The sequence below is a fragment of the Caretta caretta genome, chromosome 9, assembly GCF_965140235.1.
Source record: "Caretta caretta isolate rCarCar2 chromosome 9, rCarCar1.hap1, whole genome shotgun sequence".
In the NCBI taxonomy this organism is placed as follows: domain Eukaryota; kingdom Metazoa; phylum Chordata; order Testudines; family Cheloniidae; genus Caretta; species Caretta caretta.
The window spans coordinates 80,930,691-80,946,425 of NC_134214.1; the positions used below are offsets into that span (position 1 = coordinate 80,930,691).

At 42.8% G+C, this 15,735-nt stretch overlaps 1 protein-coding gene across 3 annotated transcripts in view; it reads left to right on the plus strand.

Moving 5' to 3' along the window:
- Window positions 1-11,136: 11,136 nt before the first annotated feature.
- Window positions 11,137-15,735, plus strand: part of MTMR8 (myotubularin related protein 8) — a 38,593-nt gene continuing 33,994 nt past the window's right edge. For 2 of the 3 annotated variants that reach the window (XM_048864770.2, XM_075132475.1), the window contains exon 1: window positions 11,137-11,234. In XM_048864770.2, coding sequence (XP_048720727.1) covers window positions 11,211-11,234 — 24 coding nt within the window. In that variant the 5' untranslated portion in view covers window positions 11,137-11,210. Of the gene's footprint in view, window positions 11,235-13,681; window positions 13,767-15,735 lie in introns of those variants that run through there. The other variant, XM_048864772.2, reaches the window with a different exon arrangement.

Here is a 15,735-nt window from a genome sequence, read left to right on the forward strand (position 1 = left end):
TTGGTTACACACTTCACAAATAAGGGGCAGAAAAAGGAGAAGGCCTGGTTAATGCACAAACTGAATGGACCTCGGGAAAAGGGAAGCAAAACTGTCAGTGTCACAAATGATTTTGGTCATCTTGGTAAGAGGATTTAGGGATTGTGGATTATTTTTGCCTCCCAGTTCAGCTTTATTTCTGAAATAGCCAAATTTCTCCTACTGTTTCTCCAGTGAATTCAGTTCCCCAAGGAGGGTTTGGCATAGCTCAGTGGTTTGAGCATTGGCCTGCTAAACCCAGGGTTGTTAGTTCAATCCTTGAGAGGGCCATTTAGGGATCTGGTGCAAAAATTGGGGATTGATCCTGCTTTGAGCAGGGGGTTGGACTAGATGACCTCCTGAGGTCCCTTCCAACCATGATATTCTATGATTCTATGATATACATTGCACCATATCTGATGCACTTAGCAGAGGGCTAGAATTGCCTTTTAAACAGGACCGTCCTTTGCTTGATTCATTTTTTTTTAAACTGCTAGTCAGCCCTGATACCTCTTCTGGGCCCATAGAGAGTGACAGAGTTGAATGAAACAAGTATGTGATAAATTGCCCTTTCTTTTATAAAACCTACACTTTGACTAAAACAAGAAACAGTTTTAGTTCCTATGAACAATAGACTTTATTAGTCCCCGCCCCCACGCACATTTTATTATCTTTAGTTATTAAAAAGCCCTCGCCCATGGGCTAAAAGGTAATTTTTTCCATTGCCCTGCTACATCCTTTTCTTTTTTAATTAAATCTTGCAGATTTGCTTATATCCTTTAAGTCAAAAAGGGCAACGTGCTCTGTCCAGGAAAATTAAAGGCAAGCAGCAGACTTTCTTGCCTCCTTTGCAGATGGGAAATTGAATGGCTTTGGCATTTAAAGATCTAGCTCAGGTTCACAAAAGGCAATGAAACAGAGAAAACAGAATGAAGAATATCTGCAGTGAAGACCAACGGGGAAGCATTTGCTCGGCAGTACTGGGTCGAATATGGGCACCTGATATATAAAAAGATAATTAAGGTCTGAGTGCTAGCTGTATTCTGTTTTCCAAGACCTCATAATGGTCTCTGGCTTCTTCTAGAAAGTCTATGATCTCACCAGGATTGCAAAGCTGTAGTTCCACAGATTTATAAAGTACAGTGAAGAAAGATTCTAGCTTCAAGTGTCAGGACAAATTCTGTTATGCCAATAACCTCAGGAGAGGGGAATTTGGCTTTATGTGTCTACTTTGACAATAAGAAAAGGAGTACTTGTGGCACTTTACAGACTAACAAATTTGTTAGTCTCTAAGGTGCCACAAGGACTCTTTTTCGCGAATACAGACTAACACGGCTGCTACTCTGAAACCTATCATTATACTTTGAAAATGTTTTCTTACACTTGCCTAGTCAGATGCTTTACCTCCTGCTTACATTGCCTCCATTGATGTGGGATAACAACTGGCATGGCCATGTTTGCACTCTCTTGAAGTATTTAATATGGGAAGTGATCAGCAGTTCTGATTTTTCTAAAAATATAATCCAAGTACCAGACTGATAAATAGCAGGGTGGTATGTGTTGATATTCAGGTAAGCCCTACCCCACTTGGGATCTAGTCCTATTCTGTTCTGTACAATCTTCTATAGGCTTGTTGTTTAGTGTAGTAGCTGAAATTCAGTATTAAAAATGAAGTGTGTGATGAGGGGTGGGGTGGATAGGTGAGAAATGGAGGATTTTCCATGCCTCTAGTGGAATTTGTCCCCCTTTTAAATGTGCAGCTTAGAGCAGCCCCCTACCTTGCCTAAATGATGCTGCAGGCAGTTTTGGCCCCTGCAGCAGCCCAGAGTGGGAGGACATAAAGGGGGCATAAAGGTTCTGTGCTGTGCCTCCTGGGAGTGTGGCACCAAATCTGACCATGTATCTTTAAGAAATGTTGCATGCAGGAATAGGAGCATGTGGCATTCTGGTGACTGACTTCATGAAGACTAGAGACCCCACCGGAGAGATCATATCTGCTGAATGGCCCGTGAGATGCAAGACAAAACAAGTATAAGTCGGATTCTTCTTTCTTTGAACTTTGCCATGACTTCAGTAGAAGCAGGATTGGGCCCTTTGTGCACAGCTGCCTGGGAGGGGAAGGGAACTATGCACCTGGACTCCAACATCACTGCTTTATGTCAATTTCACATCTTGACTATACAGCCCAGTATTTTACGTCACTTCATATGTTCTGAGCATACTGCCCGGTGTTGATGATAAATGACCTGCAGTTGTTTATCTTTGTGCCCTAAGGTGTCTTCTGTAACAATGGAAGGCTTCTACTCAATAAGGCTCCCTGGGCAAACACATCACTTGCCAATGAAATAATCAATCACTTAAAAAAAAAGGAGAGAGAGAAATTTATGCAGCCACCTGAAGAGGAAAAAATGGGTAAACTGTAGCCTATAATTCTCTTTGTTTACAATCGGAAATGAAATGTGAGTAATGATGACTACAAATGTAACTAGTAAACAGAACCAGGTTCACAGATATGCACAACATAGAGAGAGAGAGTCTGGAGTCTAGTATACAACAGTTCCATAGTGCCTTTTGCATTGTAGGCACAAGAGAAATCCCCCTTGATTTAGTCTTTAACAAGCTGCCATCTCCAGCAGTCCTCTTGTTCAGCTCGGGATGAGGTCTGGGTCTCTGGTAGCACTCCCACTAGAGAAGATACCACACCTGGAAGCCATTCTGGAATTTAAGCTTCATTACAGAAAAAGAAAGACCAATTATCTGAATGTGGCAGGGCAAAACCCTAGAGGAAATTCTGTTTCCAGCCACATAAAGCTAGTGTTTGGCTGTAGTCCTGAATTATGTCCCCTTCTGTACCTTCGTCAAACAGTCTCTGACTCAGTTCTCCAAATGATTCCAGTGTTCTAATATAATACTGCATTTCAATACCCGCACCTCTTTACGACACAGTGCAATCTTTGGCATGTTTTCAATAGCTTCCCTAAACTCACATCAGAATTCACTTTTGATAAGTTTCAGTAGCTTGCCGAGAGGCAGATAATCCATCCTTTGTCAGTGTGGATTGAGTTCTGCCTTTGGAAAAAGTACAACTCCATATTCACCCAATGAAAAATAAAGTTAATAATAAAACTGCCACTGCTGACAAACTCTTTTAGGTCACAGTTTTGATTATTGGAACAAGCAGCTTACTAGTGTAAAGTTTGTTGATATTGAAAAAGCTATTGTATTTGAGACAGTCTCTCTACAACATCCTGTTTCTTAAGCACTGAACCTCTTCTCATTGGTTAGATGGTCATTTATGCTAGAGAAAAATCACAAAGAGTGACCTGCCAGATCAATATGGAAGTGCCTACTTGTTTTAGGTCCAATGCAACATGATCTCCTTTATCCACTGCTGTAAAATGGCTCTGAAGAGTCCTTTACCCATAAGTGTTACCTCTCTGTTTTCAGATGTAACTAAAAATTGTGAGCCAAATTCAGCCTTTACCTACCCGAGTGCAACCAATGGCAGTGCTAAAAGGAACACAAATCATCTCTTAACTCACAGGAAATTCATTCAGAGGTTAATGAGAGCAGAGTACCTCTGCACTATAGAATCTCCTTTAAGGAAGGGTTCCAAGGAAACCATATACACATAAACCCCACCAAAGCCATAGGGACCAGAGAGGATAGATGGGCATCCCCAGGGAAAATCCATGATCTGTGGGGTTTGTGAACTTAGAGGTGGGAAACCATTGCAAAACATTTTCTGTAGAAATTTGTTTGAAATCATAAATGTGTGCACTCTGGCCTTCCTCAAACTTCTTTTCCATTTCCATTCCATGAACGTTCCTGAAACTGAGTTTTAGTAGCTTGAACGTTTGCAAAGAGTGCATTTCATATGAGCATGCCTGATAATGCTCCTGGAAAGTGAATCTATTCAGGAAATAGAAACAATACCATGTAATATATGGGATATCAGAAATATATATTAGAATTGGAAAAGGTGCTGAAAAAGGCAATTAAAATGATTAGGGTTATGAAACAGCTTATATATGAGGAGTGATTAAAAAGATTGGGACTGCTCATCTTAGAAAAGAGGGGGGATATGATAGAGGTCGATAAAATCATGAACAGTGTGGAGAAAGTGAATAGGGAAATGTTACTGACCACTTCACATAACACAAGAACTAGGTAGGTGTCACCTAATGAAATTAATAGGCAGCCGGTTTAAACAAACAAAAGGACATACTTCTTCACACAGCAATTGTGGAACTCGTTGCCTTGGAAAGTTGAGAAGACCAAACGTCTGACTGGATTCAAAAAAGAATTAGATAAATTCACGGAGGACAGGTCCATCAGTGGCTACTAGCCAGGATGGGCAGGTACACAAGCCAATGCTCTGGGTGTCCCTAAACCTCCAACTGCCAAAAGCTGGGACTGGTGGACAGGGATGGATCACTCGATAATTTCCCTGTTCTCTTCAATCCCTCTGAAACATCTGACACTGGCCACTGTCAGAGACAGGATACTGGGCTAGATGGATCATTGATCTGACCCAGAATAACTGTTCTGAGGGTCTGACAATTCACAACTAAGCAACACAGCTCAAATTTTGATTAGTAAAACACAGAGTTAACCACCTTTTTGAAAATTTTATGGAATAATTTTGAATAACCAATGAACCTAAGAAAATCACAATCTATTTGCAGATCTTCATAGGAAAAGGGTAGAAACTTCACTGAATAAACTATCCATTATAAAATTATTCACTTAGCTCCAAGTGCAACAAACTAGATAAAAATAGATCACAAACAAAGGGTTCACCAATTAGCTTCCTAAACTCTGCTGGAAGTGGATCAAGTACCAGGAGATTTCATCTGAGTGGCTATTGATGTCTTTTGTTTTCTTTCCATTAAAAATACCTAGCCACAGCAGCTATAAAAATAAATACCCTCATCTGAACATTTTCCTCCCTGATAGCCCCTAGTGATTTTCAGTTTCTGCAAGCGATGCCTTATTTAGCTGAAAATCCTCTGACTCTGAGCAGGTTGGAGGTGCTGGGCCTGCATAGGGCTCTATTTAAACAGCACAATTATTGAGTGTCTTTAGGGATAAAATCTCAGATAAGCAGAGCATGCTATGTTAGATGTGTGACTCCTTAAATTAATGAGAAGTGACCTACAACCCAGCATCATGTTTTGGAAAAGGTAACCCTTAATGTCACGAGACTTCATTTATGAAAATCAGAATCTCAGTCCCATCAGCCAGTAGAAGGTCTTTGGAGCCACTGCAATTGACGCGGCCATCTTGTACTAAGGAAGTGGCCAGCCAGCAAAACAGAGGGACAAACATTGCAAGGTTTTCCTCACACTATTGATCCACTTAAAGCTTCAGGGACACCGGGGGGAGGGGGCTTTTCTTTAGAGGATTCCCAGAAGTTAAATAGCAATAGGTGTCTTTTGTGGAGGGCTGCCCTGAAATCATACAAAGCCTCATCAAACAGAGCTCTGGCACCTGTTAAAGCTCATGCCTTTTTAAAACCTGCTTCCACCAAAGATCCCTTTAGAATAATGGGAACTCCTGAGGTCACAGCGTTTACAGGTATTTATACCCAGGTCTACCTTCATGCTCCTGGGTGGCCTCAGGTTTCCTGGATTGGGCTACTTCCTTTTAAGAAATTTTCTCCTCTGGGAAGCTATGTAAGAATATATGTGTGACAGTCAAAATCCTAAAATATGAGGAAAATATCCAGATTACTTTGTCCCCTGAGGCACTTAAATCTCCTGGAAAGACAGATATTTCTTGAGTGTCATTAAAGTGGGGGAAAAAATCTAGGGCCAAATTCATCCCTGGTGCCATTCCTAGGGTTGCCAACTTTCTGATTGCAGAAAACTGAACACCCTTGCTCTGCCCCGCCCTTCCCTGAGGCCCTTCCCCTGTCCCGCCCCATCTCCATGGCTCCGCCCCTGCTCACTCCATCCCTCCTCCCTCCCTCACTAGCTCTCACCCACCCTTGCTCATTTTCACTGGGCTAGGGCAAGGGGGTTGGATGCGGAAGGAGGTGGGGGCTCTGACTTGGGGTGCGAGCTCTGGGGGGGAGTGGGGGATGAGAGATGTGGGGTGCAGGAGAAGGCTCTGGGCTGGGGGATGGGGCCGAGGGGTTCAGAGTGTGGGAGGGGGCTTCAGGCTCGGGTAGGGGGTTGGGGTGCAGGAGGGGGCTCCGGGCTGGGGCTGGGTTCAGAGTACAGGGTGGGATGCGGGCTCTGGAAGGGAGTTTGGTTGTGGGAAGGGGCTCAGGGATGGATCAGGGAACTGGGGTATGAGAGGGAGTTCAGAGCGCGGACCCCAGGGAGTGCTTACCTTAGGCGGCTCCCAGAAGTGGCCGGCATGTCCCTGTGGCCCCTAGGTGGAAGTGCGGCCAGGCGGCTCTGTGCGCTGCCTGCCTCTCAGGGCGGGGGCAGCATGTGAAGTCTCCCTGGCCCCTGCACCTACATGAGACATGCTGGTCACTTCCGGGAATTGCGCAGAGACAGGGTAGGCAGGGGGCCTGCCTGAGCTCCACTTTGCTGCTAACCGGACTTTTAATGGCCCGATCAGCGACATTGACCAGAGCCACCAGGATCCCTTTTCAAGCGGGCATTCTGGTCAAAAACCAGACACCTGGCAACCCTAGCCATTCCACTGAATTAACTGTCATTGCACCTGTAATGAAGTTGGCTCCTAAATACACAAAGTGTGTCATATTGTTAGTACAGATCATGTTTCATGCACTTGGTTCATTTCTGAAATGAGTGTCTTTCAGAATGGCATTTCAAAAATGCATGTGGCTGCAATACCAGGATCAGCCAGGCAGAATCAATTAGCTGGGGAATTTTGTTTCACATCAAGAGCAGTTTTTGCAATGTGCTGTCCACTTGCAAAGCTACAGAACCCAGCATCTCCTCAGCACTCAGAGCATTTTCTCTGAAATTGTTTCTTTAATCCCATCTAAGCACATTGTCTTGATGTCAGTATTTTTGGCAACTTGCTCCTGCTACCAGTGTTAAATCAGGCTCCTTTTGTCAGCAGCTACTTGGACATGCTTTACAGGAGTCTGAAGAAATAGATGTCTGAAAACTACCCTCTTGTTTTGTACTCCATAAAAATGGCATCATAAAATGCTTCCTGAGTGTCTCCTGCACAAAACGTAACTGGTCCAATTACCCCAAATCTGACTGTTATACTGATAGGCATTTGGCTAGTGTATGTAGCAAAGCTTAGCTTTTGCTTATAAGATTCCCAAAGTATGGGCATGTACATTGAAAATGAGGTTACAGGCATTTCACTGGAGAGTAACATACTGTAGCCAAAATTAATTCCAAGCTTACCCCCATAGTAAAACAGAGATAGTCAGACTGAATGCCAGAATGTGGAATGGCCATAGAAAACCATTTCAGTTATTCAAAAAATGCAAACATAAAGATTCCTAGGAAAGGTTATCTTGATCTATTCTTAAGGCCAAATTCATCCCTGTTGTAACTCTGTGGAAGTCAAGGATTAATAATGTGAAATGCAGGATTAAAATAAAAATATCAGTCCCATATGAAGACTTTGCAGGTCTTTCCTAGGATGCAAATAGCATGCAATGGTGATTTCACAGCACAAAGCATGAATGAAGCCTTAAGGGAGAAGGGAAGGATTTGTATTTGAAGATGCTATGGTCTGAGCACAGGACTGGCTATCAAGAAGGTTGAATCACGATTCTGATACTGACTCTCTCTGTGGCCACGGCCAAGTCACTTAGCTGCTCGATCTTGGTTTCCCCATCTGTAAAATGGAAGTTATAGTACTTATCTCACTGGATCATGAGGCTCAATTATTTAGGTCATGTATGACAGTCTTCCCCAGGCAAAACACCCATTGAAGCTAGTTTTGCAATTGACTTAAGTGTGTGCAGGACTGGACCCTTAGACACACCTTAAAATGATTTCTGTTCTACTGTGACATTGCAGCCCTTTTTTGGCGGAGGATATATTGAGGTGGCATGTCTCCCTTTGCTCCAACAGCACGATGGCCCTGCTTGGAACCAGGAGGCCTCAACTAAGCATAACTCTTGTTCTAAAAATAACTTTTCTGGCAGGCACCCTGAAACTCCAACTATTTCTTTCATGATCATGCCTCCAGTTCATCTCAACATTCACATTATTCCTCCTTAGTGAGCCAGTGCTATGATGGATTTAATGCAGATTAGATCTCAGGTTAATCTTAAGAAACATAGCTCAGCCTTACCTCAGCAATGAGTTTGATCAACTCCTTGAAAGCCTGGCTTTCCAGCAAACTAGCGAAGCCACAGGTGAGTCACTGTGTCAAGATAATATTTTGTCTAACCCCTGGTCATCTCACACATTGACACTATAATCTCCTCCTTCTTCTCATCTCATTTTCCCAGTGATGTCAGCCATGATCAGCCACCTTTGTGTTTTCTCCCATGCCACTACACACTAGTGGGAAAAAGCTCCCAGTCAGAATTCATAAAGCCATCACTTTGTCCTCCTATAAATCCTTCCCCCAAACTCACCTCTACAACCTGATAATGAATAGGCAGGTGGTGAGATGTGATAACTGCTGCTGACTGGCTAAGAAATGTGCCCATTCTGTGATATTTGTAACCTATTTCCTCTGCTACGCATCCCAGTCTGCTTGTGTGTCTCATTCTCTTGTAATGTCTCATCTTTTAGGTTGTAAACTTCTTGGGACAGAGACTGAAATTTATATGTTTTTGTAGAGTACCTAGCACAATAGGGACCAGCCTGGTTGCAGAATTTAAGTGGCATTAGTACAAATGTTTATTATTAATAATGATAAAAGATAACACCACCGCAAAGCTCAGGATTGGGTATAGCAAAAATAGATTTGGATTGATCTACAGCACCATTTCCAAAACCCAGAGAAGCAAGAGGAGATGGGAGATAATAGTTCACATTCATCACTGAAGCCAAGGAAATTACACCAGAGATTAATTTGGCTTAATGTATTTTCCCTGTTGGAACATCAGTATGCTCACCTTCCCCCACCCCACACCTCTCACAGCTAGGTTGCCAGATAAATAAGGTAGATTACAATTGCAGGGGTTCCTATCTGTTTTAGTCAGGAAGGTCCTGGACTCTTGTCAGAGAAACTGGAAAATTATATGGTATTTCAGCATTTCTCCTTTAATTAAATCACCTGTGACTTAGATTCATGCATAGCAAAAGCAGTGAGGAAGTAGAAAAATTCAGTCCTTTACCCACTTTCCAAAGGTGCATAAAAATACCAAAACCCAACAATAACAAAAAACAAAACAAACAAACAAAAACCTGAAGTTTTTTGCTTCTAAATCTTTCAACTCAGCTGGCTCATTGATCAGAAGAGTTGCTAATTTCACACTTGATGTAACCATTTCAGGATATGTAGGATAGATACAGGGTTATTCTTCCTGAAGTAACTTCTCAGCCAACTCAATGTGGTTTTGTCTTACTAGGAACACTCCTGGGAAAACTTCACTGTCCTTGAGTTTGCAAGGTATCATGAATACTGATTATGGAGGCAGCACAGGGTGAATGGTAATCACAGTGGTTCTCCAGTATCAAATCTGATTATCTAAGAGAGCAAGAAGGCTACATGCTATGTATTTAAAAGGAAACAAATGTAAAAACAGGTAAAAGCAATTTGTAAAATGAAGTATATAATTAATCTGTGAAATCTGCTGCTGTAGAATATTAAGGAGAATAGCTTACTAAATTTTAAAAAATGACACATATAAATAAAAGCAGGCTCTGCAGTGCCACTAACTAAGGTAAGTTTATAAGGACTACGAGCTTCTTTCTTCAGGGATGAATATGAGCACTAAAGGGGGGGGTCAAAAAGAAATCCTACAAACATAGTGTGGGACAGTTAAGTGAATTATGGGTTTTTATATCTTTCTTTGAGCATCCAACTTTCACTACTGTTGGAAACCACAACTGAAATAGTGATTGAGATCTTTAGCTAAGAGACCTCCAGGAAAACATCTGTCAATCTAACATCTGGATTTTGTAGATATTCTTTGTAGAGATTCATTTGGTTCCCTACTAATTCTCTTTCTGGAATGCTCTTACAATGAACAAAATCTGTGAAGGATGAAATCTGCTCACCGCATTTTAGCTACAGAATTGCAAATATTAGTGTTGGTCATAAACATATCCATTCCTGTTTGTCAAGCCAGGTAATGATTGCTATTAGACTGGGCTGCGCTGATGTGGCCTTGCATCTTGAAAAATTGCATCTGTGTGAAATAAAATCCTAAATACAGCTTTTAAAAAAAGAACACCTTAAAACAGTGCCCTGAGTAACAATGAGAAACAGCTTTATAAATAACTTAAAAACAGGCAGTGCTGTACCAGCATGACAGCAGGAATAGAAAGGGTTTGAATCCAGGGCAAAGGGATACAAAATGCTTAATTTAAGACATAACAAAGGCTGTACCAGCCCATCTGGCCTGGGCCCTTGCATAGACTTCTTTAGACATGGCCTTGTTGAAATACTGCCAATCTTGAGTGTTAACAAATCATGAGTCGTAACCTCAAAACCCATGAGACTGGCACAAGACTTTAACAACAATAATGCATGGACTCCCGACTCTGGCGTCAAGTGTGCCTGATTTTGAGCTGTTCTCTACCTACGGTTGCCAACTTTGGTTGGCTGTATTCCTGGAGATTTCCTCACATGACACAATTTTAATTACAGATTAATCTTTAAATTTCTGGAGACTCCAGGCCAATCCTGGAGGGTTGGCAACCCCATTTCTACCATATGGAGGGCTGGAGCCCCTGTTTAAAATGGCCGCTGGGACGTCACAGGATCCCTTCAGAACTGCTCTAAAGTCATGGGCGCTGTTAACCCTCTTGGTAGCCCTAGTTATGTCTCTGCCCAGCTACGTCTTTGCCCAGACCTCTCTGGCCAGGCCGGCGTCCCCTCTAGTCTAGACTCAGGCCCCTTTGGCCTAACCCCTACAACTTGTGTCATGGGCCCGCAGCAGCACATGTATGGGCAAGTTGCCCTTTGCCAAGATGGCGGCCTAGGCTTCATGCCGGATTCGCGACGGAGTCTCGCGGTGTTTGAGCGGGAGGGGCGGGACCGGGCCTGTGCAGATGGCGGGGTTGTGACCCAGGGTGGCTCTCGAATGAGGAGGGGAGCGGGCAGGTCGGGCCGCGGCTATGGAGCACATCACCACCCCGAAGGTAGGACAGCCGGCTCCAGCGGCAGCGTCCCGCCCCTTCCGGGGACTCCGCCGATACAGGCCCTGTCCGCGCTACCTGCCCCCCCCGGCTTCCCCAGTGCCCCCCAACTCGGCTTCTGCCCCCCAACTCTGCTTTCCCCGCCCCCCTTACCTCCCCCCGGCTTCCCCAGTGCCCCCCAACCCGGCTTCTGTCCCTACCTCTGCTTTTCCCAGCCCCCGGCTTCCCCAGTGCCCCCCTGCTCTCCAACCCGGCTTCTGCCCCCCAACTCTGCTTTCCCCGCCCCCCTTCCTTCCCCCCGGCTTCCCCAGTGCCCCCCAACCCGGCTTCTGTCCCTACCTCTGCTTTCCCCAGCCCCCGGCTTCCCCAGTGCCCCCCTGCTCTCCAACCCGGCTTCTGCCACCCAACTCTGCTTTCCCCGCCCCCCTTCCTTCCCCCCGGCTTCCCCAGTGCCCCCCAACCCGGCTTCTGCCCCCTACTTTACTTCCCCTCCATTCCCTCCGTCCCCCGGTGCTCCCCTTACTTCTGCTTTCCCAGTGCTCCTCTATCCTGTCTGGCTCCCCACTCCCCTCCCTGTCTTCAACCACCTCCCCTGGCTTCCCCAGTACCCCTCCATCCCCTAGGGCTCTGCTGCTTCTCTCCCTGCCTCCTGCCCCCTCTTCCCCAGTTCCCCTCCATCCCCTCGGGCTCCCACCCCCTGGCTTCCAAAGTGCTCTCCCTGCTTTTCAAATATATCTGAAACTGTTCTTCCTCCTATAGCTTCCTCAGTGTCCCTGAAAACCTCTCATCCTCTCCTTAGATTCCGAAACCCCATTTCCCAGACTCCTAAAACCTCTCTCTGTTACTTCCCAATCTCTGTTCCCTAAAATGCTCTAAACTGTTCTCTCCCCTCCCCCCCTCACTCCAGCTATCTTCTTTGTGACAGTCTCCCTAAAACAGCTTTTCCACTTCTCTTCTTCTCAGTTGCTTTTAGTCCCAGGTCTGATCATTTCCATCCTTGGGCCTGGACTATAGATTTGGGGTTCTGAAGCTTCTGTTTTTTGACATGCCCCATTTTTCTTACCAGGGCTGTGACAGATACCTAGTAGCAACAGTGAAAATTCTCTAGATTATCAGAAATCAGTCAAGATTCCCTGTTACTAATTTAGTAAAAATAATAAAGCTTATATATTGTATATCATATAAAGATCTCTAAATGTCCTCTACTTCTGTGAATTCTTGTTTGCTGGTCAAAATTGTATCTGAATACTACATTGATGGATGTTCTATGAATGTATAAAATAACATGAAGGGTTAACAGATCTTAAATTGCAATCTGGAGGGCTCATATTAGTAGGATGTGTGGGATTAAACCCTTGGTATAAAGAACATGATTATCTGTGTGATGGTTTCATTGTTTAATTATGAGGTCAGAGTATCTGTTTGCTCTTGAGTTACATATGTGGGAACTTGAGCATGGTTCTTATAATCTGTGCTTACTGCACTTTTCTGTTGTGATATTTAAAATAAAACCCATAATGAAAGTTTTATTTGCACTAGATGATGGGATGCTGTGTGCTCACAGGTGTTTTCACTGATCTAAGTGTATTTTATTGCTACTTTCAAAGTCTGAAGTTGCTTCGTTGAGAGCAGATGCTTTTAAAAATACTAATGAACATGTGATTCAAGGTGAGATGAAATGACTTGCTCATTAAACTTTCAGTTTTTTAGGGATGAGGTGGGTATCCTTACCCAGGATTTTTTCATTGGCTGTTGAGTTGTTCTGATGTGTTGGACAAACAGATGAGTTATGGTTGAGAGCTACCAAGTGTCTTGGATTCAGACAACTAGACTAACTAGTTTGATTTTGTTGTTGTCTCCAATGTGTTTAAACAAGAACTTCTTTTCATTACATCAAAAGTTATGTTAGTGGCTTTGTTTATGGACTATCATGAGCATTGTGTATTTTTTTTTCTTTAGAATTTTGGTTTTTGCTACTCATGAACAGTACTTATTATCTGATACTGTGTGTTACTTGGGGTATGTCTACACTTGCCATTTAAAGTAGAGTCCTTTATTTTTGCGCAAAAACTGTGGGAGTGTCTACACTTGCCAATGACTTTTTGTAGTGAAACTTGGAGTTTCACCACAGAAAGAAAACCACCTCCATGAGAAGCATGCAGCTCTTGTCGGTGATGCTTTTGTGGTGATGTGCAAATGAAGACATGTTCTTCCTGTTTATAGAACTTTTAACCTCTGCAAGATATCCCACAGTGCCTAGGTGACCACTCTGGCCAGCAGCTGTGGTAAACAGACATCCACCCCTCCCCCTGTAAAGCCCCTGGAACTTTGAAACTCCCCTTCCTGTTTTCTTGGCAAGTGCTCACTTATCTGGCTAAGTGACAATGCCTATGCCACAGAGCAAACAATCCCCTGCTTGGAGCAATGCTGAGCTACTGGAGCTGATCAGTGTTTGGGGAGAGGAGGCTAATTACAAATTAGTTTCTCAGGCTGCTCTAAAATAGGTGATGTTGCTACCTTCTAACTTCTTTTAAGGTGGGTAGTGTTTATGAAATGCCTCTAGAAGTATTTCACTTATGTTTAAAAGAAGGGTGAATTCACTGATTTGTTTAAAAAAAACAAAAACAAAAAAACCCATCTTATTTAGGTCATTAGTGACCACAAGTCATAGTTAATTTTTTTTTTAAACTGTTCATTTTGGGATGACTTGAGGATTGGCAACTGGGCAGTTGTTCACTTGTTTAAATTGAACTCAAGTTGGTAGTAACAAAATTGCCACCTAGCTATTCGGTGACCTTAGAGAAGTAAATTTAACTACATCAATCAAGTTCTATGATGATATGCACCATGGCCTCGGTGATTGGTGCTAATTGATGCTTTACAGTTCTATAGGTGATCCATTTAGGCTATGTCTGCACTAGCGCTTCTGTCGATAAAACTTTTGTCCGTTAGGGATGTGAAAAACACACACACACACCCCCGACTGACAAAAGCTTTTACCAATTAAAAGTGGACAAAACTTCTGCTGCTTGTTAGGGTGGTTTTATTCTTCTGACAGGAGAGCTCTCTTCCGCCGGCAAAGAGCGGCTACGTGGGAAATCTTACAGTGGCACAGCTGTACTGCTGTGATACGCAGTGTAGACAAAGCCTAAGATGAAAATGGAGTCACATTGGTGGGATGTTGTGGATGAGCTTGAACTGCTGTTTCCCATGTTGTAATCATTGTGACTAGAACTTCAGACCTAGACACAGTCAAATAGAGCTGTTTGGGAAATGTATTTTATTTCCCACAAAAATAATCTAAGGTAAACATTTTAATTTTCATCAAAAAAATTTCATGCGATTCTTTGGGTTTTAATTGAAAACAGAAAATACCAACAAATAAAAAGGCATTACTTTTGACTAGCTCTACTTTCAGCCTGGTATGTTTTGACAGGATTGATTCAAGCTTAAAACATAAGTGTCTTCCAATTAATGTTCTGTGTCTTTGCCTTCATTTAAAGAATGCATATTTTTGAACATCCGCACATTTATTTAAGATGTCACTAACAGCTGTTGTGTATTTTCAGTCACTGATATGTGACACTTCCCCAGTATAACTGGTTGTAGCAAGTGGAATTTTTCAAGGATACTGGTCCATGAAGTGGTTAGAGTAGGGCTCTTGTACATTTTAACTCTGTCGTGTTCCAGAATGCTCCACCACACTGGTGTGTGTGGCTGAAATCAGAGGGCAACTTAATAAAACAAAATATAAATAACTTTCAAAACAGTGGGTAATCTTGCAAGTGACATGTTACGTTTGCTTGGTAAGCATATCCTGCCAGCTGTTAATTCATTGGTGTGGCCCTTTCAGTAAAGTTAACAATTTTTTTACTCTTTAGTTATAAAACGTATTAAACACTCGGTCAAATATGTATTGATAGGGATAATTAAGTACACTTGCACTAGGCACTTTAATGTCCATTCAGCTATTCCTTATTGGACTGATAAAGGGCCACTATAGTGCTTATTGCTATAGATTTAAAAATATATAATGTTGAAATGAGGCTTGTGTTCTAAACCTCCCCTTTCGGTTGCTTAGAATTTTCTTACCTTTCTTTTTGGCCTGAAATGTTCCATGCTTTCTCTCAGTCCAATGGTGACGTTTTACTTTTGGTTTTTATTGGGGGTGTGGGGTGGCTGGGGGTGTGTGTGTGTGTGAGAGACAGAGAAATACTTCCTGTATACATTCCAACTAATTTTTTGCACTATTTTTTGCTCATCTGCTAAAACAAAATTATTTTAACTACTCATCAAAGAAGGATATGAGCCTGAAGAAAATCCGTTCAGTAATTTTAAACTTTAAGCATAAGTTCACATTTTTCACAGCATTGTAATTTTCTATTGACTCTATGGGGTTATCTTAGTGTGACTTAGAAAAATGGGTGTTCACATTTAAGAACTCTGCTATATAGACAGTTACTAGTACTTTCTCCTTCTCTTTAAGAAACTACATACTCGGTAA